The following is a 24,566-nucleotide window of genomic DNA, read 5'->3' as shown; positions in this document are numbered from 1 at the left end:
CCCAGCACTATCCCCCTTCTGATGTGAGCACCCACATCCCAGCCTTTCCTCCAGCTCCATCATCCCTGCCCTCCACCTCCCACAGCAGCTGCTCAGGAGCTTTGTTAGATTCACAGCTGCCTTGAGGGACACCCCTGTGGCCACCTGAGCTGGGTGTTTGTTGTTCCCTGGCAGTTTGTGGTGTTTCCAGCCATGATGACTGTCCTTGCAGAGGGTGTGCAGGGATGGCTGCTGGCCCTGGAGAGCCTCAGCCTGCACAGCAGAGACCACAGCTCTTCATCCAGCCCCCTTCTGCAGCCTGAGAGAAGAACTCTGCCTTAGTTTCCTTCACATCAGTGTCAGAGGAGAGGCAGAACAGTGGCCAAGGGGTGCAGGAAGCACTGGGCAGAGCCCCATTACAGAGCTTCCTGCACTGCCTGCATTAAGGCTCAGGCAAGGCAAGGAGTGATGCAGCCCAGCACTCCAGTGTGGGGAAACAGCCCTAACAACACCACACAGCCCAGCTGTGGCAGAAGAAGGATTTTCACTCCTGACTTTTGGGTGGGGAGTCCTTTATGACCCCGGTTGCTTCTGCAAGTGTGTTTAGTAAGTCCATTTCAGAAGAGTTGTATCCTACTCAAGAGTTCTCTTAGTACATCAGGGCACTGAGCAGCACACTGCCTCCACAGCAACCCCCAGAGTCAGTTCTTTTTTTTCTCTTCCTAGCTCTGACTTTAAGGAAAAAAAAATGCATTAAAATAAGAGGCAAGGGAGCCTCTGGCTGCTTGACCTCAGCAAAGCAACTGCAAGCAGTACCTTGGCTCATTCTCATTTTGAGGGAGCTGGCCCAGCCCAGGGCAGACAACTGGATGTCCAACCAAGGACATGGAGCAGGTAACAGAGAGTGAGCTTGAGCCTTTTTCCTCACCTGGAAGTGGAGATGAGTCCCTGCCACAGAGAAATACACTTGAGGTCTTCCAGCACTTCCAGCACTGTGGCTCCTCCTGCAGCATCTCGCAGAAGGGAGGTGGCTGTGCCTGAGATGGAGAGAAACTCTTTTGCTTCAGGGAACACAAAAGTGCAAAACTCAGGACTCTCTTCTTGTGTAAAAACTTACATAAGTTTATTGAACTGATCCAAACCAATTACCTAGTTTGGTCTGAATTCCGCCGCTAAGTCTGGGAGCAAACCAAAGGCAAATTGTGGGAGCAGAAAGTATATTCCCCTTGAGAGAAACCAGAATAAAAAATCAGATGGACTTACAGTTCTTCCTTTTACTTTAAAATTACATACGGATGCATCATTAATAGGAAGCAAGAATAGACCTTCGTGGTTAAATTATATTTGAAGTTTCCAGTAACTGCAGAAAAGCAATCACAGAGGCAAAGGCCCGAGATGGCTAAAGCCCCTCTAATGTTGCTCTGGGGAAAGTATCTCTACTGCCTACCAAAGCACCACATTCCAATGAGGGAGGCAGAGCTGCCAGGAATACACATTTCAGCCTCGGGGCTGCTTTCAGCACCTCGTTTGCATTTTGAAATCCAAACTCCAGCAGAACCTAGAGAATCTCATTTGCAAGGAAAACCAGCAAACCTTCCAGGCAGAGCCTTCTCCAGATTTTACAGACCCAGGCAGGTGAGGAGGGCAAACCCAGAGCCTCTCCCCAGAAGCAACGAGCACCATTAGGCATAGTCCCTCCAAGCCACCACGGGCCACACCGTCACCTGCCACCAGGATGCATGCAGCTCCCAATAACTGGGCTACCAGTCCCACCCAGGGGGCAGGGGACAGTGGCCACACTGTGCACATTGATAGCATTGCCAGGTAAGCAATCTGCCTGAAACATCTGGTCAAAACATGAGGATTCAATAGGAGCACATCCAAAACCACAACTGCACAGCACTCAATGTCACCACACGGAGCCGTGTGACACTTTGGTATGTAGCTGTCACCTAATTCCTTCTGAACCAGGTGCTTTGCCCACTGTGTAGACTGCCCACGGCAGACTTTTATGCATGAAGAAGCATGAACAATAATACAGTTCTTGACAAAAGGAGCCCTCGGGTAGAAGGACACAAAGGCTAGAGAAGCTTGCACGTCTATGTTGTTTTCTCAAAGGAAAAGGACAGAACCAGGGACCTTCTGCTAACCTGTGTATATGTCAACACCACCAGGACACAGCCTCTTGTGACACTGCATTGATTTAAATCAAACTGCCTGATCTCTCTGGAGCCTCCCAGATTCTCAGCACCCACTGCTGGACCCAACCCCCAGTCTCAGTCAGAGCCCTCCCCTCTCTCCCCAGGACACGGGGCACTGTTAAATGTTAATATTGCACACATACAAGATCCTTCCCCAAAAGGTATTAAAAAAGGAAAGTGAGCCAGCTTGGGCTATTTTGCCACATTAGATATGTGCCTGCTTTTCAAAGTCAATCATCCAAACACACAAACTGACTCCAGAATTTGGATGTGACATTCTCTCTCCTCGTGAAACCAACCAAGACTTTTGGTTTCCACCCTACAAGTGCTCTACTACTTCTGCAGAAGGTGAAAGGCTCAAGAACATCATCCAGAAACAACCTTCCACCAGCAGAGTGGCAAGGTGGTGATGTTATATTCATAGTGACTTTTGGTGACCCGAACAGACCAGGAGAACTGGTTTGGGTGTTAGCACCAAATTCCCATCCTCAGCAGCTCCATGGCACTTGCCAACCTCCCACGTCAATAGGTGTTCTTTTTCCAGTTCCCACCAGGTCTGCCACAGATAAAAGCATGATTTATTGACAGATCCAAGCTGGTGCAGTGAGAGCACCATTCCCTCTCTGGCCACACTAACCTTTGGTGGGTGAACAAACTTAAAAGCACATGCTTGGGGCTTCTTTAATATCCCATTCAGTCCTTTAATGGTCTTTGTTTCTTTCCTTCTCTGAAGCTGAGACATTTAATTGTGCTGAGGAAGTTGGTCAATAGTTAAAGCATCTCATTACTACCAGTTGCAATGCCATAAATATACCCACATAGGCAATTACTGCTTTATAGAATTAGGTCAGAGATACTTTTGCATCCCCTTACCTCTGACACTGCAGCAACTGAAGGATATAACCTACTTAAACTAGAGGTCAAGGGGAGAAATAGGCTTCTAATATTAAACAACCATATCTTCATAAAACTTTGTTTTATAACAAAATATCTTATTAAACACAACTTTTCCTAGGCCTATGTATGTATATATCATACAGAAGTGTTGGCTTAAGAGTTCTGCTATAGAGCAGCAAATGCCTTTCACTGCCCAAATGGAAAATACATCTTCAGTAAAGCTCTAGCTTATAAAAGCATCATCTTATGTTACACTGCCCCCATCTCCCTGCTCTTTTTATTGATGGGCACCATGGCCCCACAGCTTCATGCTGTGGCCTCCATGCTACCTGTGAGCCCTGCTCTGTTTGCTATTGCTCATCTCAACGGGGCCAGGAGATGGACATTTTTGGCAGGGGGATGAGGCACAAATGACTAACTTGTCTAAAATCCTCCCACTGTTGATCATTACTATGGATGCAGAACTAATCCCCTCCAAATGGCTCCCACATCCTGAACCTGAAGACTATGAGATAATACTTTGTCCCCCTCCCCATCCTACCCCACCCCACGATCTAGGTCAAATATGAAGAGAAACACACAACTCCAAGAACAGAAAAGGAGCTTGGTGATGTGGACAAAAGCATCATGGGAAAGAAAGTGCACGAAGGTATAAAGGAGCATTTCAAAATTAAGGTCAGAAGTTCACCTGTAACCAGAGCCCTCACTGCACAGCTTCAGGAACTTTTATGCAGCTGCTTATAACTAGGTAATCTGAAAAGTCTTCAGCTTTTCAGGGGACACAGGAACAAGGGAGGACACAGGAAAGTGAAACAGGAGGTATAAAGGAAGGAGGAATTCATTGCACAAGAAGGGGAATCTGCTCTGCAGTAGGAAGCAGGAGCTAAGTTAAGCAGCAGCACACGATGCCTACGAGGTGTGTGGGGGGGGAAGAGGAGAAAAAAGATAGTGGAAACCTGATTTACAATGCACGTGAGTCTAGTTGCTTTCTTACTCATCTTCTAGAAGCTGATCTGAGCCAACACATTTTCCTAGTTCAGACCCTAAGCAGGAACCCCACAGCCAGGGGCCCCTCAGCAAAGTGCTAGGTTTCATTTCTGGTGCAAAAGCAACAAAAACAAACTTCAATTTTACTCCCACTCTCTCCCAGGAGAGCAACTTCATCCACTCCACTTTCTGTACAAACTGGTATAAGGTTAAGTGCATGCTGGAGGATCTTCTCAGCATCATGGGGAGGGACCATGGCCAATGAGGCCCCCTTTTTTGACCTCTAACTCCAAAAGCCCTTCCAACACAAAGCCCATCCACAGCCTCCCCAGATTCCTTCTGCAACACACACAGAGCAAGGGGTCCCTTTGCCTCCAGGCTGCCAGCACTACAAGGTTGCAGACACTCTGCAAGATGGGTACAGAAACAAAAGCTTTTTTTTTCTCCACAGAAATCAGAGTAGGCCAGTGTGGATATAGAACATATGTTTAGAAAAGAAATGGCTTCCTTCTGATAAGGTCTCTTTCTTTCCCCCATTTTGTGCACTCATACAAACCAAACCAGTGGATTTAAGTGGATGCACTTAGTACCTGAGCTCTGAATCAAGTGGAATACTGTTTCAGATCTTTCCAGTGAACTCGAGCACAACAAAAGGTTGAGACAGCACCCAGCTGCAAAAAAATACTTCAGCAACCTCGAGCCACTGTTGGATAGCTAGGCCAAAGGGTGCTCTGGTGGAGCCAAAACTCCAAAAAATAAAAGGAAAAGGTCAATTCTGCAATGGGATATCTTCTCCCTCATGGTCCCTAGCATTCTTTAGCTTGAACAACTGACCATTCATGCCAAATCACGAGTATACCGGAGCATCAAAGAAAACATCAAGGTATTGCACACACTGAAACACACGCACTGAAGTCAATTGTCACCTCAAGGTCACCTGCAGTGGATGGTGGGCATGGTTCTCAGATCAGGGCACTTTTTCTGGGCTAAGAAATCACCTGCTACGGAAACGCAACCAAACCTCAACCAACCGACCGAAATAAAAAACCTTGCAAAAAACTCCTTAATGCATGTGTGTGGGTGTGTGGGGACATGTGTGTGCACACGGGTGCACTCACAAGGTCAAAAAGAGGTTATTTCATTCTGGGCTCCACATAAATTTTATCCCCATCTCGAATGCCGAAAGAATGCAGCGCCCGCGAGCTGTATTTCATCTCCTCGGGACCAAAAGGAGCCTCCTGGTCCAAGTAGAAGAGCAGCATGTTGCTTGTTGACAACTGCACCACAGTTTTTAGATGCTTCTTCAACTCTGCCACAGTCTGATCCAGACGGATTGACATCTCTTCCACCTTATCCTGGAAATGCACCTCCACCTTCGCGCTGCTCTGCGGCCGAAGATCCACGACTGCCAAGGGCTCCAGCTTCCCGTACTTTGTCACCAGCTCGTGGTACCTGAAAAAATTAAACAAGCAGAGGGTCACAGGGAAGTTGCTTGTACAGCTAAAGCAGGTTTGACAAGTCTGTTTCTGTTTCACAATATGATGCCACCCAGTTCAGCTGCAGCCATCCAAGGATGCTACTAGGTTGCAAGGTACAAATGAAGATCTGCACAGAGAGCTCTGTAAGGGGATGACATGAGGGTAAGCACAGATCCCAAGGGGTGATTTATCCAAAGCTCAGAACTCTTTGATGGCAGCTAAAACAAGAACCCAGACAGTGAGGAGCTGTCCTCATGCCCCAAGTCAGTGCCTAGCTGGCATGTGGCCCTTCTGAAACATCTTGCAGCTTAGCTGGCACTTTGCAGAAGGTGGGAAGGATGGATGAGGCTCTCAGAAGTAAAGAATACTGCTAGCATTCAAAGCCTCTGAGTGCATGCATTTCTCCACAAAAGTCCCTGGCCCAGCAGGGATTGAAGACCCCAGCTTTCTTCTCCATTTGCCACAAAATCTCTCAAAGTCCACCCTGGGGAGCCATCCAATGGAAAAAGTGCCTCACCCTCCCTCCCTCTGCCTTCAGCAGGTTGTTGGGCAGGGCTGCATCTCCCCTGCCTGGCTGGGAAAGGGCAAAACAAGAGACAATGTGATTGAAATGACAAAGACCAGGAGCTGCTGAGAAAAGGTAACGTTTCAGAGGCCCTCCACTATGTGCTGTACAGAAAGCTTTTTTTGTTCCCCACCTCAGTCTGAGCTGAATGCAATCAGTGCTGTGGCACGGCCCTGTCCCTGAGATGAAGGGACCTGGCAGGCTGGGTGACCCCAGGGAGTCCTGCTGAAGGCAGGAATGTTCCTGGAGAACAGCAGCCCCTCTGTCTGCTGGGAAAATGAGGTAAGGGCCAGGTCACTTTAGGATTTCCCCACTCTCACGGACACCTTCACCAGGGGAAGAGTGTCCAAAGGCAGGCTGCTGCCCTCCTCTCGCAGTCTCCTAGGTGATGGGATCAGGAATTTGTTTGGAAAAGCCATCAGTGCTGAGAGGAGACAACATGCTCCCCATATTTTACCCCCGGGCACGTTGCCTGCAGTCTGAGTGAGCGCCAGGCAGCTCGCAGCTGGCGGGGAAGATTTCTCTGCAGCTTCTGCTGCAGACCTGCAACAGTTTTTCATGTGCTGACCAAAGGTTCTGCCATGATCCAGGCACTCAGGAAAACTGCCACGAACAGGGCTGATGGTGGGAAGAGGATAAAGGGAGGGGACACGTTTCAAACAGGCTGAGAGAGAGAGAAGTCCTGTGAGCACGCTGAGATTACCCCAGCGCCTGCCATAAATATGCAGAGGGTCAGGCAAAGTTGTCTTAAATTTCCTCACGTCAAGGAAAGGCAGAACAAGCTCCACAGCCTGCTCCTTGCATGCTGGGTGCAGCCTGCAAAGGAAGTTGGAAGCCTGGCTCCCCTCAGATCAATCAGGACAAAGGCACACAGCTCATATGGCTCTTTTGTACCCCGATAATAGGCACCCTGGTGACTTTTATAATCAAACCTTGCAGCCTGGCAGATGCTGGCTGCCAGAGCACAGGATGCTGAAGAACTGAGCCTGGCTCAGTGTCTCTGATACTCTGCAGATACACAGTGGGCCAGACAAGCAGAGGACTCATTAAAAACCCACAGACAGAGAGACATCACTCAAGAAGACAGTCAATAGTGGACTGCATGCTCTGTGCTCCTTTCTAACCCACAACATCAGGAGACAGAAATTACTCTTTCCATTTCCTTTCTTATCTCTCCAAGCTGCAGCCTGGGAAGACACTGGGTGCAAGCAGGGGGGGCTGCTGTGACAGAGCCTGCTGTTTGCTTATCCCAAACTACATCTCAGAGGGCTTGAAGGGGACTGCTCCCACTCCCAAAGTTTTCCATACCCACGTGTGTCATCTGTTTTGAGGCAGCACTGCAATGCAGATGCCATACCCCCAGCAACAATGAGCCTGTGTCCTGATTAAATTCCAATTACAAACCACCTTCAGAGAGGCCACACCAGATTCAGGAGCAGAGAAAAGGAAGCTTTAGCAACAAACACACACAAAATCCCTCTGCAAAGAATGCCAGGCTTTTCTTCCTACAAAGGCTGCTGCAGACAGGTCCAGGAACTGAAATCCAGCCCTCAGCACTGGGGACACTCTCAGCCATCTGCAGCCACATTAGAAAATAGTCTCCTCTTTAGAACAACCCTCTTTAGAGGCTGCACAAGTCTCTTGGAAACACTGCACAGATGAAGAGATTCAGACAAAGCGCCCATTGACCATAAAAAAAAAGGAGTAATAGTGTTTAAAGGTGAAAAAATCAGAGGGGGAGGTAATTCTCCTGTATCTTACCAAAACAGCAGAAAGCTGGCATGTTGGTCAAGATCAGAGCAGCCTTTTTGGATGGCTGAGATACTAGTTATTTCTTACATGAGCTCTCACCTGGAAACTGACCCAGAGTTGTGTGTGGTACTGTGTCCTCACTCCCCATCCCAGCCTTCCCTTGCCTTACTGTATTGGTGGGTCACATACACAGTGCTTTCAAAAATCAAGAGACATTTTACCTAAGATTTAAGCTGGGGGAAACACTGAGCAACCAATTTAAACACCAACCAGATTCTGTTTGCACCTTTGCCATAGGTACCAGGCCACACCTTTGAACTTTTCTACCTCTGTTTGTCCCTGCCCTCTGTCTGTCCCCCTGGGCACACAACTCTTGTCCTGCCCCCTTTCTGTAAAAAAAGGGCTATGAAACTTTGTTGTCTGAAAAGCATGTGAGGGTTCAAGGGCAAAAGGAATGTAAATAGAGTGGCTGGATGCTCTATGACCCTTCCTCAGCCCATTAGGAAGCAGTAAGTAGATGCTGGCACAGAGGAGAGACTGACTGAACAGCACCTGTCAAAGTTCATTAATTTACCAAGACTAACAGATCACTGGACATACTTTTTTTGGCAAAGAAAAACCCTCAGATTTGTGATTTGCAGAACTGAAAGTGAGGAGAGAGCTCCCCATCTCCAGTCCCATTTCACATACCAGATGGTGAAGAGAATTAGATGCCCTGGCCTCTCACCAGAGAGCATGATCTGTGCTGGCTTTTGGGGACTCCCAAACACAGGTGGATTATGAAGCTATCCACTGGGGAGGCCAGGAAAATCATGAATTGAACAGTCATGTTGTTTGATGGCACCAGACACAGACACTTTAAGACCAAATCTGACTCAGAAGTGATTCTACAAGTCATGAGATAACACTCTAACATAACAACATCAACCACAACAGACTGAAGAAGATAAGAGAGGAGGAGGGCGAGGAGGAATGGTTTCTTCAGGGACCAACTAGCCCCTATTTCCTGCATAACATCAGCTGTTCCATCACTTCTCCTTTTGCCTCACCACCCTTCTGCCCCTGCTCTCCCTTCCACAGCACAGAATTCACACCTGAATGGGACTGCCTCCTCTGGGAACTCCATGTAGTAGCGGATGAAGAATCGCTCCGAGTCCTCTCGCTCCCCATCAGCAACAATGCTCCCGTTGAGCTTGATGATAGATGGCAACCTGCACACAGACAGCAAGAAAAGAAACCCAGACAGGGTGATCAACAAGACAGCCACCATCAGAAGTGACACACAACATCAGCACCAGCAGGATTCTGCCAGGTTGCTTATGCCTCAGTCCCTGCAAGAGTCAGGGCAAGTTCCACACAGTTTCCTCAAGCACATTCAAAACCTCAAGAGTCAGGGCAAGTTCCACACAGTTTCTTCAAGCACATTCAAAACCACTTCACCACATACATATGCTCAGCTTCCATACATGCATCATGTGCACAGGAAAGCATGAGACCCAAAAAAATCACCTGAGAAATAGAGGTCAGGCTTAACATTGCCACTACTCCCAATATCCCATGCAACAAAAGAACCCTCGATTTTTTCTGAGCAGTGAATTAACATAAAAACTCATCTCCTCACAGCCCCTTCCTCCAATTACCTGCTCCCAGCCTTTCATTGCCATCTAATGCTTCTGCTGAGCACAAGAAACAAGCAACAGACCTGGCTATTAGCAGCTTCCTGCGCTCCTCGGTGGTGTAGGACTGCAGCAAAGGGATTCCCAGCAACTTCACTTCCTCAAGCTTGGGAAAAGAGTTTAACTTGTCAATGTCTTCCCAGCAATGCAGACCTGCTCAAAAGAAAAGACTCAATTAAACCAACAGAGATAACACACCATGTATCCAAGATACATCCAAGACACAGCCAAAAACCATACATGACAGGCAAGTGTCAGCTGCTGTTTCTTTGAGGAACTTTTTGCTCATGATGTGCTGCAAAAAAACCTCCTTCATTTGCACACAAAACAGAGCAAATTCTCTCATGCTGTTTTCTAAGTGTAGGAGGAGGACCTCCATGGCTGACTGGGGAGCTTGGCTTTCTCTGGAGAGTTCAGTCTTTGGCCTCAGTGCTGAGGACTGACAAGCATCAGTTGTGATGGCTGCATCTTTAAATGTTGCCTTAAGAAGTATTAAAGTCATCAGGACTTCTGCCATCCGAGGCTTCCATGGCTCCTACATCCCACACATCACCACCCTGGGTCCCATTTCTGCTCATGACCCAATGGTAAAACAGTCCCAGAAGCCATCTAGACATTTAATGAAAAACCCTTTAACTCAATTTCAGCTCCCTCAGGATCTGATATTTGGGATACCAAGGTAAGCAGAGAGGGTAAATTAAAAAGCTGAGGATCAAGCAATAGTACAGACCCAGTTATGTGGAGAGATCAACACTTCTGGTACCTCACTGAACCATGCCTCCCCAAAAGGGCCAAAAAGCTCTGAGAGCTGGGAGAAAGCTTGTGCAGAGAGACAACCAGCCCTGAAGGAAAAACTGCTGTCAGGCATGGCATCCACCTCACAAGAAAATCTGTTCACCCCTTTGTGACCCTGTTGCACTGTAACTTCACTAAAAAAACATTATCTCCAGCTCATCCCTGAGCTCCACTAAGCTAAAAGAGCCTGGAAAAAGAGGCACCAGTATGGAGTCTTCATGTGAAAGAATTTTGGTATGCAGCAAGCTTTCCCTAAAAATAAAATAAATAAAAAAAAGGAAGTTTAACATGCTCCCTGGGATTTCTCTTGGGCTTTCAGCTCCCAAAACATCAAAATGCAAAACCAAATCCAGAGTTCTTAAATACCAGGCATCAAAATTGCAGAAGTGCTTACCACAGGAACACTTAGTGAGGAGCTGCTCCTCAGTAGGACAGAGCTTTCAAATCCAGCTTAACAGGACTTTCTTCCTCTAGTTACCTTTAAGCCTTGATGCCTACACTGCAGAGCATGTTAATAAATACCTTCTACCTTGGCTAACACTTAAATATCACTTGCACAGCACATAAAGCTGTAAAGACCAAGAGATGATGATGCTTTAAGTACTTCTGGCACACGTCATCTCAGAAGCACCTCACAGCCCTCAGAAGCTGCCCTGCAGCTCCCACTCTCTGAGCACAGGGTGCTCTTCCTGATGTGCCAAGTGCTGCTTCTCTTTCTGTAGCTTTGGCTGAAAATTCTCTGGAGCTGAAGTTTAATAGCAGCCTCCAGCATAACTTGTGGAGAGCTTCTAATAACTGAGCAGAGATGACAGACAGCTTCTGCCAGGGAATGCTCAGCCTTACATGCCACATACCTACACATAAGCTCATTTTACCCAAGATAAAATAGGGAATAAAAGGCAAATGGGATCCTTTCATCTCCTTCACTGCCAGAAATTTATATGTCCTCCTCCAGGCAGAAGCACCTGAGGCAGGGACAGGAAACAGAGGGAAACTACTAATGTAAAAAACCTTTTCCAGCAGATTCTGAATAACTGCCAGTCCACACTACTCTGATGCATCTTTTAGATAACAACTAACTACCAAAAGCAGCAGGCAGAGCCTACAGAGACAGGCAAGTTGATTTCTTGCCTGTTTTCCTCTCCTAATGCTACATTCTTCAGTTCAATCCCCTTCAATACATCTGGCCCTGCATTAGCACTGCTAGAAAAGTGGAATTCCCAAAAGTTTGGGCTTTTGCTCAGCCCTTTTACCTTCACCTGCCCTCCCTTGTACTTCACAGGAAGCAATGTACTGCAGACCACTCACTGCTAACACAGGCCTAAGAAGCAACCACCCCAAGGCCAAAGTTTCAAAGAGCACAAAGCAAGTGTGTTTTTCACCTACTCAGGAAAGACTCAATCAAAAACTGCCACTTATGCTGAGAAGAAAAAGGCATGAAAAAGAAGAAAAAGCTCCCAAGCTCCCACCTGACTTGTGCAAATTGATGGATCGCAGGTTGGGGAAGAGCCTTGCTAGGGAATCTTCTGATTCTTCAATGGTTGTGAGGTTGTTGTTAGCCAGAATAAGTGTGTCCAGGGATGGAAACATAATTCCCAATTTTCGGATTTCAGTCCAGTCTTGAAGGTTATTGTCAGTTATGTGGAGTAATTTGAGAGACTGACAGCAAACTGGAGAACAAGACACTGTTTCATAGTCGTTAAGGCACAGGAAGAGCTCCTCCAAGCTGCAGAGGGGAAGAAAGATCCTATCATAATCCCACCATACTTCAGAAATGGCTGCCCTCTCAGGTACAATGCACAGATGATTTTACCACAATTTTCTCTAATGGCTTTTATGTGATTTGAAACCTAGAGAAGACCCTTGAGCACTCCAAACAGAGTTTTTCAGCTCTGTCTCTGCTCTCACCCATAAACTTCATTCACAGATGAAAAACACCTTTAAATGTGCCCCCAGCTCCCCTGTGTTGGCTGTGCTCGAGGTGGTGTCCCACAGTTGTGCCAAACAAGCCACCAACCCAAGTCCAGTGTTAAGTGGGACGTGCTCTCAAAGCTCACCACTTCATTTTAATTATTGTTTTCACACAACACAGATGACCAGCACTGCTTCTGCCAAAGATTCCCATTAAAGCAAGAACAGGTCCATCTAAGTTCTCAGACAACTAAACTAGCTTCACTAATCCCCTGGAATTAGACATAGGCCACACAGGATACCCTGCTGTCATCATCTCTGCTTACAAAGCTGTAAGAGAAATCTCTTATCAAACTGAAGCCACCAAGGCAGAATGCTACTGCCAAGGTGGACTGTGGCCAAGCCACAGAAATCAACACTATTGCAGGGAAAAGCATGATGAAATATTGCTTGACAAGTGGCCAGAGCCTCAGACTTCCATCCCATTCAAAAGCTATTAGCACAGGTATGCACTGCACCATTCATTGTGCAGTGACTCAGGGGAAAGTGTGTCACCTCCTACATTGTCAGGGTGATTATCCAACTCTGGGATTTACATTTGGATGAGGAGCCTCAGGCTTTGCAGTGCCATGCAAGTTCAGTTTTTAAGACAATGCAAAGTGAGTGCTCTGGACAGTTTCCAAGCTCCCAGAAAAAAAAAAACCAAAAAACCAAAATTCCTTTGTTCTCCACCAACCACTTTGTATCCTCACACCCCTCTCCTCCCTCCCCTTGATTTGATAAACCAGCCTTGACCTGCATGACCCTATGCCCAGCTCTCCATGCTTACTCTGGTAATTCCTGGAGGATTGTGTGGACTGTTTCCCAGGAAGTTTTGCTGTTGTTGAGCACAAGTTTACGAACCCCAGCGAAAGAGCCAGCACACCTTCTCTCTAAAACGGACAAACTGAGAGGGTTGGAACTCAAGTTTAGAAACTCCAAGTGGGGAACGTTGGACACAATTTTACTGACCTAAGTGGAGAGGAAAAAAAAAACAAAAAAAAAGAGAGAAAGACGTGCATATCAGGCAGTAATGAGACCCCATGCAGTAATGTCCCATCTCCTGGAAGGAGGCACTTTGGAATCACCACAAGCCAAAGGAGTGATATGGGGAAAAAAAAATAATAAGGCTTCTGAATAACTACCTGTAATTTATACTCCAGCTATTCACTGATCTCGATTGATTGGTTAATTACTCATTCAGCTCAAGAGTTAATTTAATTGAGCTCTGTGAGCAGCTTGATAAGAGAAAGCCAGTCCCTTGGGAGAGGTCATAAAATGCACCTCAACACCAAGGTGAAGCAGTGGCACCTTACAGCAGCCAGGATGCTGTCCCTCTCTTTTAGCAGGGGGGCCATGGGCACCTCTCTTGAATTTATGGCCAACACTCAGGTCATTTGCCCAGCTAAAACCCCACTATCCACACCATTTTGCCCAATGTAAAAGACAGAAGCTCACTGTACACACACAAGGAATTTTGCATTTGATTCCATGACTCTTGAGAACAGCAGCTTGCTGACCATCAATCCCAAAGTTCAAATAACTCTGTTTGGGGCCACTTTCTGGTTTTTTTTTGTGCATACAGATGAGCACCTGAGGGCAAAGCAGCACTGAGGGGAGTGAAGAAAGAGAAAGAAAAGCCAGAAGCAGCAACTGCACAGCTCTGGGGTGTGGGATACATAACAGACTGTGTGATCAGGATAGGTGCTGACCTAGATGCTGCCAACAGACAGAAAGATATGGGACCAGGTTATTTTGGGTTCAATTTGTAAACACCTAATAGTCAGTTCTTAAAGAACACATCTGATTTTCCTCTCTGACTGGGTAACTGGTTCAGTGAGAAGCAGTGTAAGGGAATGACAGCTTCTGATGCCACTGGCACACCAGTCACAAGGGCAAACTGGGGACCTGGGACAGCACTTTAAGCTGAGAGTTGAATACCAAGCCAGCAGACATACCAAGGGAGTGTTCTAGCAGAATATTATTTTTTATTTATTCATCACCCAGAACAATTGAATGCTTTGCATTCTCTAAATCCATGAGGGAGATGCCAAGCTGGGAAAGGCTGCCATCCCAGTACAAGGCTAGAGGCCAAAGAAAAACCATTTGAAACCATAACATGGAAGTTGAGTTCAAGAGCAGGCAAAGTACCAGCACTGGGGGGAAAAGGCATTGATCCAGGAAATCATTTTGAGTCAGAGAACACCTGGCTGGTGAGCTCCACTCCACAAAGTGACTGGGATGGGACAGACAGTGACATAAATAGGTCAATAACAGAGCCCAATTGTTAGCAAAGGGCAATTGTCTTATGTGGAGGCTGAGTTCATGTTGCATGGGTGATGCTGGAGGTAATTAGTTTGCCTCACTTCACACCTCTTAGGTGATGTCATGTTTTGGGCACTCTACCCATGGAATGAAGCAGACAAACTGGAATGACATCAGAGCAATAAAAACAACAGAGGATTTAGAAAAAAGGGGCCTACAATGAACAGTTGGAAGAAATTGATTTTTTCAGTATTACACCAAGAGCCTAAAAGGAGACCTGAAATTTCCTCTTCTTGGGTATAAAAGGATGTTATATTAGGAACTGCAATGAATGCTCCTCCAAGCCTGCTGAGAACAGGGCAGGGACCAATTGGCCTTAACCTGCAGCATGGGAGACTTCAGGTACATAGTTCAGACCATGAGGTTATTAGCTTAGCACAGGAACAGGTTACCCAGGGATCTGCAACCCCCAGGAGTGGCAGTTTTAAGAGTTGGGCAGATATTTATCTGCTGTAGATGGGCTCTGAAAACTTAATCCTGCCTCAGAGGGAGGGAAAAATCACCCAGAAAGCCTTTCCTTTCCTTCATTTCATTACTGTGGCTCATGCAGAAGCTGGCAAACTGTGCTGTCTAGGGCAGCCTAAACAGACTGAACAAATAGCAGAGTGCAGGCCATGCAGCTTGCAGCTCTTCCAGCTGCTCACCAGATGTGTGGTCAGCCCCACTGAGAGGCAGAACAGGGAGGGGAGCAGCAGCTCTACATTCCTGGGGGGGGAAGGGGGGGCCTGTCAGGGACAGAATAAAAAAAGCCAGGAGACACCATCCCAGTTTTTAGCAGATATGTACAAAAACATCTCCCCTGGCTCTAATCTCAACAAACTTGGACTTGCTCAGCCTCACCCTGTTAGAAACTGCACTGCTCATGAACTTTTTGATGTCTGAAATGCCAGATACAGTGCTTTGCATGATAAAAAAATATATGTATATATTTGTCACCCACAGGTCAAGCTCATAAGTTATGAGGTAAGTGGACTGAGGTGCCCAAACAGATTAAATTGATCGTGTTTAGTGCATGTCAAATAAGCACCAGCTTCAAAGATGAGAAAGAAGCCACAAAAAATGGAAATCTCTCTCTGTTAAATGAACCAAGTACTCTTCCAACCTGCCGTGTGTTTGCAGTCACTGTTAGAGCCATCAAAGTTGCACATCAGAAAGATGCCCATGTAACCAACTTTACCTCATGCCAGTCCTCCAGTTTATTGTCAGAAAGATCTAGCTCAGACACATGAGCACAGAAGGCAGCAATTTCATTCTCATCCCCTGCACAGGTGATGCCACAGCTGTTGAGCACCAGCACGCTCGGAAGGTTGAGGCGATCTGGAACAGGGACAAAGAAATGATGCCCTCTGGTCAGCACTGAACTGCTCAGTGACAGAAGGTCCCAGCAAGCACAGAGAAACCAGGACATCCAGCAAGTAGTTAAGGATCTCAGGAAATACATGGCTCTTCTGAGAAATGGTCAGGATCAATCAGGAAGTCTGAATACCCAGTGTCAGTGCCTTCAGTTACTGTGTGCACTGCTGTCCACACCACAGCAAGGATGGGCCAAGTCTTTTATTTATTAATATTTTGTCAATTGCATTTATTTATCCTTTGTTTATTGCATTTTTCATATCAGTTCTTGCCAGAACTTTTGCTCTTCCCCAGGCATCTGCTACTGCAGATAGGATGCAGCACTAGGTGAGTGGTTAGTGGCACAGTCAGGCTCCTTATCCTCCTGTATTTGGCTCACTTGGGGTTAGGAACAGCAAGAATGTATTTAAACCTTTCAAAGTTTTCCCTTCTAACTATGTTTAGCATTCTTACATCCTGGAAAAACTTTACTCTGCCTTTTACATCAGTGCTTTGGTTTTGCTCCAGTTCTCTCTCAATGCAGGTAAATGTTCCTGCAGCTATTTCACAGTCAAGGACTTGGATCACAACCACAGCTTGGATTGCTAAGGCAAAAACAGCAAAGTAAAAAGCTGTGGATTTGTAAAAGGAAACCATTTCAACACAAGAAATCCACATTTAGGTAAGGCAAGCCAGCAGTCTTGCACTCTTTCATATACAATAAGGCTCTCCTACCTCTGTGGAGTATCAAAACCTGTTAAAATTTAACAAGCCTTTTCTTTTTCCTGCATAGCTGACAGCTACCTGACTAGAAAAGGATTTTAGCAGCAGACAATTATCTGGAGTCATCTGAGTTTCCAAAGTTTCCCTCCTCATTGGTGTTTGGCTTCTTTCAAGGACAGAGTTGTATTTGGGAATTAGTCATGACATATTTATAAGTCACATCTCAGTCACGTTTCAAGACTTACAAACATGTGCCCTCTTTTCAGCATCCAAACAACTCAAGCAAGCAGGTGCTCACACACAGGAGAGAGAGAGCTGACTGAATATTCCATCAAGCCAATTTTCTGTGTGGTAGTTTTGAGTGACATGCAGAATATTTTATCCCCATCTGAACTCGGGCCCTTTTTATTCCTCTGTCAAACTCAGTTACCATAAACTTCATCCAGCTGAATTCATGGCTATTTTCCCCTTTGGGGACTTGTAATGATACAAACTGACCTGACAGAAATTTAAAATACATTTACAGATCAAGATGGGCAAGAGGTCACACAAAGAAGGGGCAGTTCTAATGGGATAAATGTTAACCTCAGACTCATCTGTACCAACCAAGGACTAAATGCAAAGATCAGAGCACCAGGGAAACCCAAAGGGTGTCAAATGGATCCAGTTCAAAGAGCTGGATAGGAAATAGCAACACAGATCCAGCAATCTAGGCTGCTCAAGGACACACAGAAGCAGCACAGAGCTTCAGACACACATCTGTCTGGAATTCCCTAGAGGCAAGAAGATCAGCAACACAGGAAAGAGGGGATTTCATCACTAGGTCAGCACCAGCACTGTCAAAAAGCATTTGATGCCTTGAGAAGAGGAACAAAGTAAACCACAAATCCACTTGAGTCACTTGTCACAGAAGAAGCCTCACTGGAGATTCAATGATCCATTGCATGGCTTGAAATATGGTCCCTTCCTGTGTACTCTGGACACTTTTTGTACCTGTAGGCATCCCTGCAAGCTGATGGCTCTGCATGACACCATTAGCCTGAGCACCAACCTCAAATTTAGATCAAGTGTTATGTATTTGCCAGGCCATCTCTGCCAAAGTACCTGCTGTTGCAGACACTAATAAACCAGTTAGGGGGGTTTATTTCCATCTTTCACTGACAGGATTCTGCTGGCTGCAGGGAAACCTCTTTTTACAGCAACCACTTCAGCCATTAGATCAACCTCCTGTCTTTGTTACCCTCCAGTCTCTCGGCAAGAAACACACTGTAACACATTATGGTGTTTCTTTTTCTTGTCAGCTCAGGGTACTTGATGATTAAGGGAGTGGAACATCTCCCTTATGAGGAAAGGCTGAGGGAGCTGGGTCTCTTTAGTTTGGAGAAAAGGAGACTGAGGGGTGACCTCATCAATGTTTTCAAATATGTAAGGGGTGAGTGTCAGGGAGATGGAGTTAGGCTTTTCTCAGTGGTGACCAGTGATAGGACAAGGGGTAATGGGTGTAAATTGGAGCATAGGAGGTTCAAGTTGAATATCAGAAAAAAATTTTTTACTGTAAGGGTGACAGAGCCCTGGAACAGGCTGCCCAGGGGGGTTGTGGAGTCTCCTTCACTGGAGACATTCAAAACCCACCTGGACACGTTCCTAGGGGATGTACTCTAGGGGGCCCTGCTCTGGCAGGGGGGGTTGGACTAGATGATCTTTTGAGGTCCCTTCCAACCCCTAGGATTCTATGATTCTAATTAAAAACAACAAAGAAACTGACCCAAGAACCCCAGAGATGCTCATGAAGACCAGAAGCTTACCTTTCATGGGTGATCCCTGTGGAGTTGCTGGGACATGCACCCCCATCCCAGGCCCACGACGATATGGGAAGTTCTCAGGGCTGTATTTCTCACAAAGAACTTGCATGAAACTCCTTCCACTGGGCTGGTCCATGCTCCCTTCTTGGACTTCTGGTTAATGCAGAAAAAAACAAAGCATATAAATGTCATATATATATATAAAAAGCATATAAATACAGAGAGTCAACAATTAATCACCTCAAGTAAAGGTCCTTTGGAACACAGGACAGAAAGGGACCAGAGTGAGCATGGGTTTTACTTCACCTTTCAAGATAGCCACAGATGTTCTCAAACACATTTCCAAGGCAAGGAGGGGAAAGAGCAAAGAGCTGTTTATGCTAAAAGATTGCTCAAACAGATGCTTTCATCCTGTGACTTCCTTTGTCTCTAACATGGGACCTTCACCAGGATCAGTTTTTTTAGATGGGGAAAAAAAAAAAAAAAAAGGAAAAAGGATCTGCAGCTCCTTAATAGTCTCTTAATAATAAAGCTCTTAATAAAATAGCTCTTAATAATAAAGAAACACCATGCAAAGCAGGTTTAGGATTCTTTTAGTAGAAGAAGCTGCCAACAGCCCACAGCTCAAACCTCTTTGCTGGCAAGACTTCCATCAGCTGGCCCACAAGGGCTCAGAGAAACACTCCAGTTTGATAACAAGTTCATCTCAGGCCTCTCACCTTCACTGGCAGCAGCAGCTCATTCAAAGTAAGCTTTGCCCTTCAAAGCAGCAGCATCATTTCTCTCCTCAGACATCTGCAAAGAACTCCAACTAGACCACAACTGCTGTGTCACCAGACACTCATCTGGCCACTCCAAAAAAAGCAAGTTTTGCCAAATGCATTTTGCAGCTGGTTCATGTCTCTGGAAGATAAACACATCCTTCATATCTCCCCTTGTCACAGAACAGGACAGGAAAAATGACTCAACACATGTTGAGTGCTGCCCTGCCCAGATACTGAGTGTCAGCTGGAAGTACCCTTGGCACAAAGACACCATGGTGGTGGCTGCCACCCTGCAGTGCCCTGGGTGGAACCAAGCTTATCTGCCTTGGACTTGGCATTTTATGCTTTTCTGGATAATAAAAGAGAGCTAAACACATACCCAAGCAAAGAGAACCACCTTGTCCCCAGGTTTCATGCAGCTTTGTGCTCCCAAGCAGAGCCTGCTCCCTGTCATGGACACAGAATCACAGAATCCTAGAATTGGCTGGGTTGGAAGGGACCTCAGAGCTCATCAAGTCCAACCCTTGCTCCACTCCCCCCGTGGTTCCCAGCCCATGGCACTGAGTGCCACATCCAGGCTCTTTGGAAATATCTCCAGGGATGGAGAATCCACCCCTTCCCTGGGCAGCCCATTCCAATGGCTGAGCACCCTCTCCAGAAAGAAATTCTTTCTCATGTCCAACCTAAACCTCCCCTGGCACAACTTGAGACCTCTTGTGCCCTCTTGTCTTGCTGAGAGTTGCCTGGGAAAAGAGCCCAACCCCCCCCTGGCTCCAACCTCCTTTCAGGGAGTTGTAGAGAGTGATGAGGTCTCCCCTGAGCCTCCTCTTCTCCAGCCTCAACACCCCCAGCTCCCTCAGCCCTTCCTCACAGGACTTGTGCTGGATCCCTTCCCAGCCTCCTTGCTCTTCTCTGGACCTGCTCCAGCACCTCAATCTCCTTCCTGAGCTGAGGGGCCCAGAACTGGACACAGGACTCAAGCTGTGGCCTCCCCAGGGCTGAGCACAGGGGCAGAATCCCTTCCCTGGACCTGCTGGCCACGCTGTTCCTGAGCCAGCCCAGGATGCCATTGGCCTTCTTGGCCACCTGGGCACACTGCTGGCTCCTCTTCAGCTTCCTGGCAATCCAGACTCCCAGCTCCCTCTCTGTCTGGCTGCTCTCCAACCACTCTGTCCCCAGCCTGTAAGGGAGATCCTCACCCCCCTGTTCCTACAACACAGGGCACACAGGGATCAACTGCAGATTCCCTGCAGCAATCCCTATGATCCCAAACCCCTTGGTGTTTTCACCAAGCACTCAGCAGTTACACGTCCAGCAAAACCCAGCTGACACAAATATTCTGCAAGTAAACCTCCAGCTCCAGGACTCCAGGCAGCAGGAAACATTTCCAAGTCCATGGTGGGGCTGCACAGATGTTGGAATTGAAGCTCCAGGTTTATTACAAGCAGGGATAGACATAAAATCCTGAACAAAATTTTCCTTTGCTGAGAGTCACCCTGTAACAAGCTTGACTTCTCCATGAACTTCCCCCTAAAGCACCCCCTGACACCAAGGATTTCAGCACAGGAAGAAACTGACTGGAGCCTGTTGTAACTTTTAGATTTATCTACAAGCTTGCATTGCCACAAAGAGGCACTGAAGGGATTAGTCTTTAAAAAAAAAAACAAAAAAACATTATTCAGTCCTCAACACCTTGGTTGGTTCATCCCTCAAACTTCAGGTCCACCTGAAACCAAGAAACCAAATCCTCAGACTGAAATTTGTGTTAGGAACAAGGTATTTAATTCCATGCTGAAACATTCTGCACGCCCCAGGCACAATCTGCACTGAGAGCTGAGGCTCCAGACTCATTCCAGAGTGATCTGGGGGCTCAGCACTGCAGGACAGACTGACACTGCTTGTTTAAATGCACAATGAGACCTCCTGGTCTGGAAATTCTGGAATTTCCCCCATGGATAAAGCTTTCTGTGCTTCACATTGCTTTTCCATCAGCTCCATTCCTCTTGATCTGCTGAGCAAACGTCAGCTGGAAACTCCACATTGGAAAAAAAAAAGTCACCTTAACATCACACTAGAGACAAAAAACTCTGTTTTCAGCTCAATTATGAGAGCAATCCAGAACTGAGATAAACCCCTCATGATATTCACATTCACCACCTTTGTACCACAAGAATTTTCTTTCCCAAGCTTTACTTTTTCACACCAATGCCTCTGACAGGTGCCAAGAATGCCCAGGATGGGGCAGTCACCTTTTCCACTTCCTTCCCCATATTTCACACTCCCTGTAATTAATTGCTGTGCACGTGGCTTCTCTGAATCACCCCCAATGCCAGAGAGCAAGGATTAAGAGAATATCTACAGAAAACATGACACATTTTATTTGAATGTTGTCTGCACAGGATGATTTGCAAGGTGCTGCACTACTGAGGGCAGAGGGAGCAACTCAGATAACGAAATAACTTTGGTTTTTTTCTCCCTAAGCAACAGCACAGGTTGCAAAGGATGTGCTCAGCCTTTGAAAGATGCCAAGGAATGGACTTTGGTGTCTATTTCAATGCCCTGGCACACACACCATGGCAAGTGCCTGCAAAAAGGAGCATGATCCTGACCTGAGATCCAAGGAAAACCCAGAGGGCTGCTGCAGCTGAGGAGTGAAGTGAAAGGAGGGTGCTAGAAATGCCAGGAAAAACAACTCAGCCTGATGCTACAAAGAGAAGAGGAGACCCTGCAGGAGAACCAGGTTGTTAATGGCATCCTGATGAATTCCAGGGCCACAAGAACCCCTCCAAGAGCTGCTCCTGAGCAGCCCCACACCTTGACACGTGTGGATATGTGAAAAACCAAACATAAGGAGGGGGTGGAACCAAACACCCAGCTCAGAGAAGCTGCTGTGTCCTTCTCACGGGAAATAATTCAGGAAAATGACTGAGTGGTCCCAAGGGACAGGGCACTGAACGCTGCCAGGACCCCCCCAGCCTTCCCCAACCCTGGGAAACACAGCAGAGCCAGAGGGAGGACTGGCAGCCCCAGGCACTCAGGGCAGGGACAGTGGGGACGCGGGGGGAAACCCCACGGGAGGTGCTGCGGGCCCTGCCCGTCCCGCGATGCTGAGCTGAGCCCGCCGAGCCCCGACAGCCCCGGCTCCCCGGGCCCGACCCCCGGAGGCTTTTCCCCAAGAGCAGCCGCGGTCTCCGCCGCCTCCCAACGCGGTCTCCGGTTCCCTCCCCACCCCTCCCGCAGGAACCGGGCGGACCCCCGGGCCTCCCCCCGGTACCTGCGGCCTCCCCAGCCCCGGCCCCGCTCACCCCAGGCCCGGCGGCCGCGTCCCGCATTGACCCGGAAGCAGCTGGGAGGCGGCGATCACGTGAGCAGCGGCGATCACGTGAGAAAGGGGTGGGGGGAGCCCGGAGAGCGGACGCGTCCCCGTTGCCATGGAGACGCCATCCCCACCCCGGGCGTGGATCGCGCCCCGCCTGCCCTGACGTCACCGGAGCTCGGCAGTGACGTCACGCAGGGAGGGGGAGGGCGTGGTGATGCTGAGGTCACCCCACCCAGGACTCAGCTCCGCGGTCGCGCGTGGTCGCGCCCCCCCCCCCCCTCCGCATCAGTCAGGGCCGAACGGGAGCAGCGCATCCGCGTCCTCTCCAGGACGCCCGGATCCCGTCCCGAGGCACCGGGAGGTGCTGACAGCGCTGTGGGAGCTGCGTGGGGGGGAGAAGAGGGGGAGGAACAAGAGGATGAGGGATACAAGGATGAGGGACACGAGGAGGAGGGACAAGAGGATGAGGGACAAGAGGATGAGGGACAAGAGGATGAGGGATACAAGGATGAGGGACAAGAGGATGAGGGATACGAGGATGAGGGACACGAGGATGAGGGACAAGAGGGTGAGGGACACGAGGATGAGGGACACGAGGATGAGGGACACGAGGATGAGGGACAAGAGGATGAGGGACAAGAGGATGAGGGACAAAAGGATGAGGGACACAAGGATGAGGGACAAGAGGATGAGGGACACAAGGATGAGGGACACGAGGATGAAGGAGGAGTTGGCCAGGGACTCTGGGTTAGCTCCTGTGTTCCCTGCCTCCCCTGGGACTGAAGGCAAAGCCCGGCACCCCCAGATTTACAGTCAGGGGACAGAAAGCCCAAGCAAAGCCAAGGAAACAATTCCAGAGCTAAAGCAGTTGGATCTCCCAGCAGAAAAATCACAGAATCCCAATGTTTAGGTTGGAAGCTCATCCAAGCTCATCCGACCTCTGATTAACACCACAGTCATTACTAAACCATTTCCTTAAGCACCAGCTCCAAACACCATTTAAATCCCTCCAGGGATGGTGACTCCACCTCTGTCCTGAGCCATCCCAGTGCCTGACAACCTTCTCAGGGAAAAACTATTTCCTACCATCCAGCCTCAACTTCCCCTGGAGCAGCTTCCATCCATTCCCTAAACATCCATCCCAATAAGCAAGGAGAGCCTTGGGCAGAGTTAGAGCCTTCAGCACATCACCCAAGCCCCAGATGTTAAATTAAAAGCTGCATTCAGCTTAATTAGGAGTGTCCCAACCTCTTGCTGCTTCTAAAATTTGGGTCTCACATTTCCTTCTTGGTGCTGGGGCTTGGTTCACACACTGCAGGTTTTTAGGTGAAGCACTGGGTGTGTCTCTTCAAGAGAGTGGTGGAGAAAAGCTGCCTGGTGCAGGATGATGAAAAATTGACATTTCTGCTGCACATCCTGGGGCAAACTCTGTCACTGCTCCTGCAGGAAAGGGTTGAGGTTTTCAGGTGTTGTGGTTCAAATCATAGCCCCAGATTCCTTGCAGAAAGAGCCCTGGCAGCCTAAGCTGTGGGTGCTGCAATGTTTGCATGGCTTCCATGGGCCTGATTTCCCTTTTCTCTGTTAAAACAGAGTGAAACAACAGTTTGGTCTTTTTTTTCTTTAACCCTGCTGACACAACATTGGATTTATTTTCTCCCTATGTAGGCCAGCACAGAGGCAAATTGCCTTGCAAATGCTCCATAAAAAAAAAAAAAAAAACACAACCCAACCCTCTACCCACATTCTCTGAAGGGCTTATTTGGTTCTTTTAATACATTCTGGAGAGAGTTTTGTCTCTGGTTGGTTTTCCTTCCCCCCCCTGCTCCTCGTATCTGTTTCAGGGAGATAAAGGAGCACTCAGGCTACACTCTTTTTACTGACAATCCTCATGGTTTTTGCCCAATTTTCCTCTGCTATTTAGCTGCTAAAAGGCAGACAGAGCAGACTGGAGCTGGTAAGTGGCACCAGCAGGGTTACATTTTGATCTGAACTCCATCTCAGTGGCTGCTTTCTAGAGTTAC

General features: G+C 47.6%; 1 protein-coding gene across 5 annotated transcripts; it reads right to left on the bottom strand.

Moving 5' to 3' along the window:
- Window positions 1-1,077: 1,077 nt before the first annotated feature.
- Window positions 1,078-22,685, bottom strand: TBCEL (tubulin folding cofactor E like). 5 transcript variants are annotated; one of them, XM_071768892.1, is made up of 9 exons: window positions 22,532-22,565; window positions 19,182-19,365; window positions 18,466-18,615; window positions 15,783-15,922; window positions 13,071-13,252; window positions 11,800-12,056; window positions 9,562-9,688; window positions 8,954-9,070; window positions 1,078-5,516 (listed from the first exon to the last, which is right to left on the bottom strand). In XM_071768892.1, exons 3-9 carry the CDS (start codon window positions 18,596-18,598, stop codon window positions 5,198-5,200), a joined length of 1,275 nt encoding a protein of 424 aa, XP_071624993.1. In that variant the 5' UTR covers window positions 18,599-18,615; window positions 19,182-19,365; window positions 22,532-22,565; the 3' UTR covers window positions 1,078-5,197. The 5 variants fall into 5 exon arrangements, with proteins under 5 accessions (XP_071624993.1, XP_071624991.1, XP_071624996.1 ...); XM_071768890.1 differs by lacking the exon at window positions 19,182-19,365 and having other exon boundaries at window positions 22,532-22,685; XM_071768895.1 differs by lacking the exons at window positions 19,182-19,365; window positions 22,532-22,565 and adding an exon at window positions 22,501-22,519.
- Between the last annotated feature and the right edge of the window lie 1,881 nt (window positions 22,686-24,566).

This window comes from Heliangelus exortis, chromosome 26 (genome assembly GCF_036169615.1).
Source record: "Heliangelus exortis chromosome 26, bHelExo1.hap1, whole genome shotgun sequence".
Classification (NCBI taxonomy): Eukaryota; Metazoa; Chordata; class Aves; order Apodiformes; family Trochilidae; genus Heliangelus; species Heliangelus exortis.
This window is presented reverse-complemented; position numbering and strand designations above follow the sequence as displayed.

What these genes read in the sequence shown, in the direction of transcription:
- TBCEL (XM_071768890.1), bottom strand. Translation starts at nt 18,598, where the DNA reads ATGGACCAGCCCAGTGGAAGGAGTTTCATGCAAGTTCTTTGTGAGAAA. An exon ending in AACTGGAGGACTGGCATGAG is followed by an intron (nt 13,253 to 15,782) that starts GTAAAGTTGGTT and finishes CTCTCCACTTAG; the next exon opens with GTCAGTAAAATTGTGTCCAA. An exon ending in CATCAATTTGCACAAGTCAG is followed by an intron (nt 9,689 to 11,799) that starts GTGGGAGCTTGG and finishes TCTTTTGAGCAG; the next exon opens with GTCTGCATTGCTGGGAAGAC.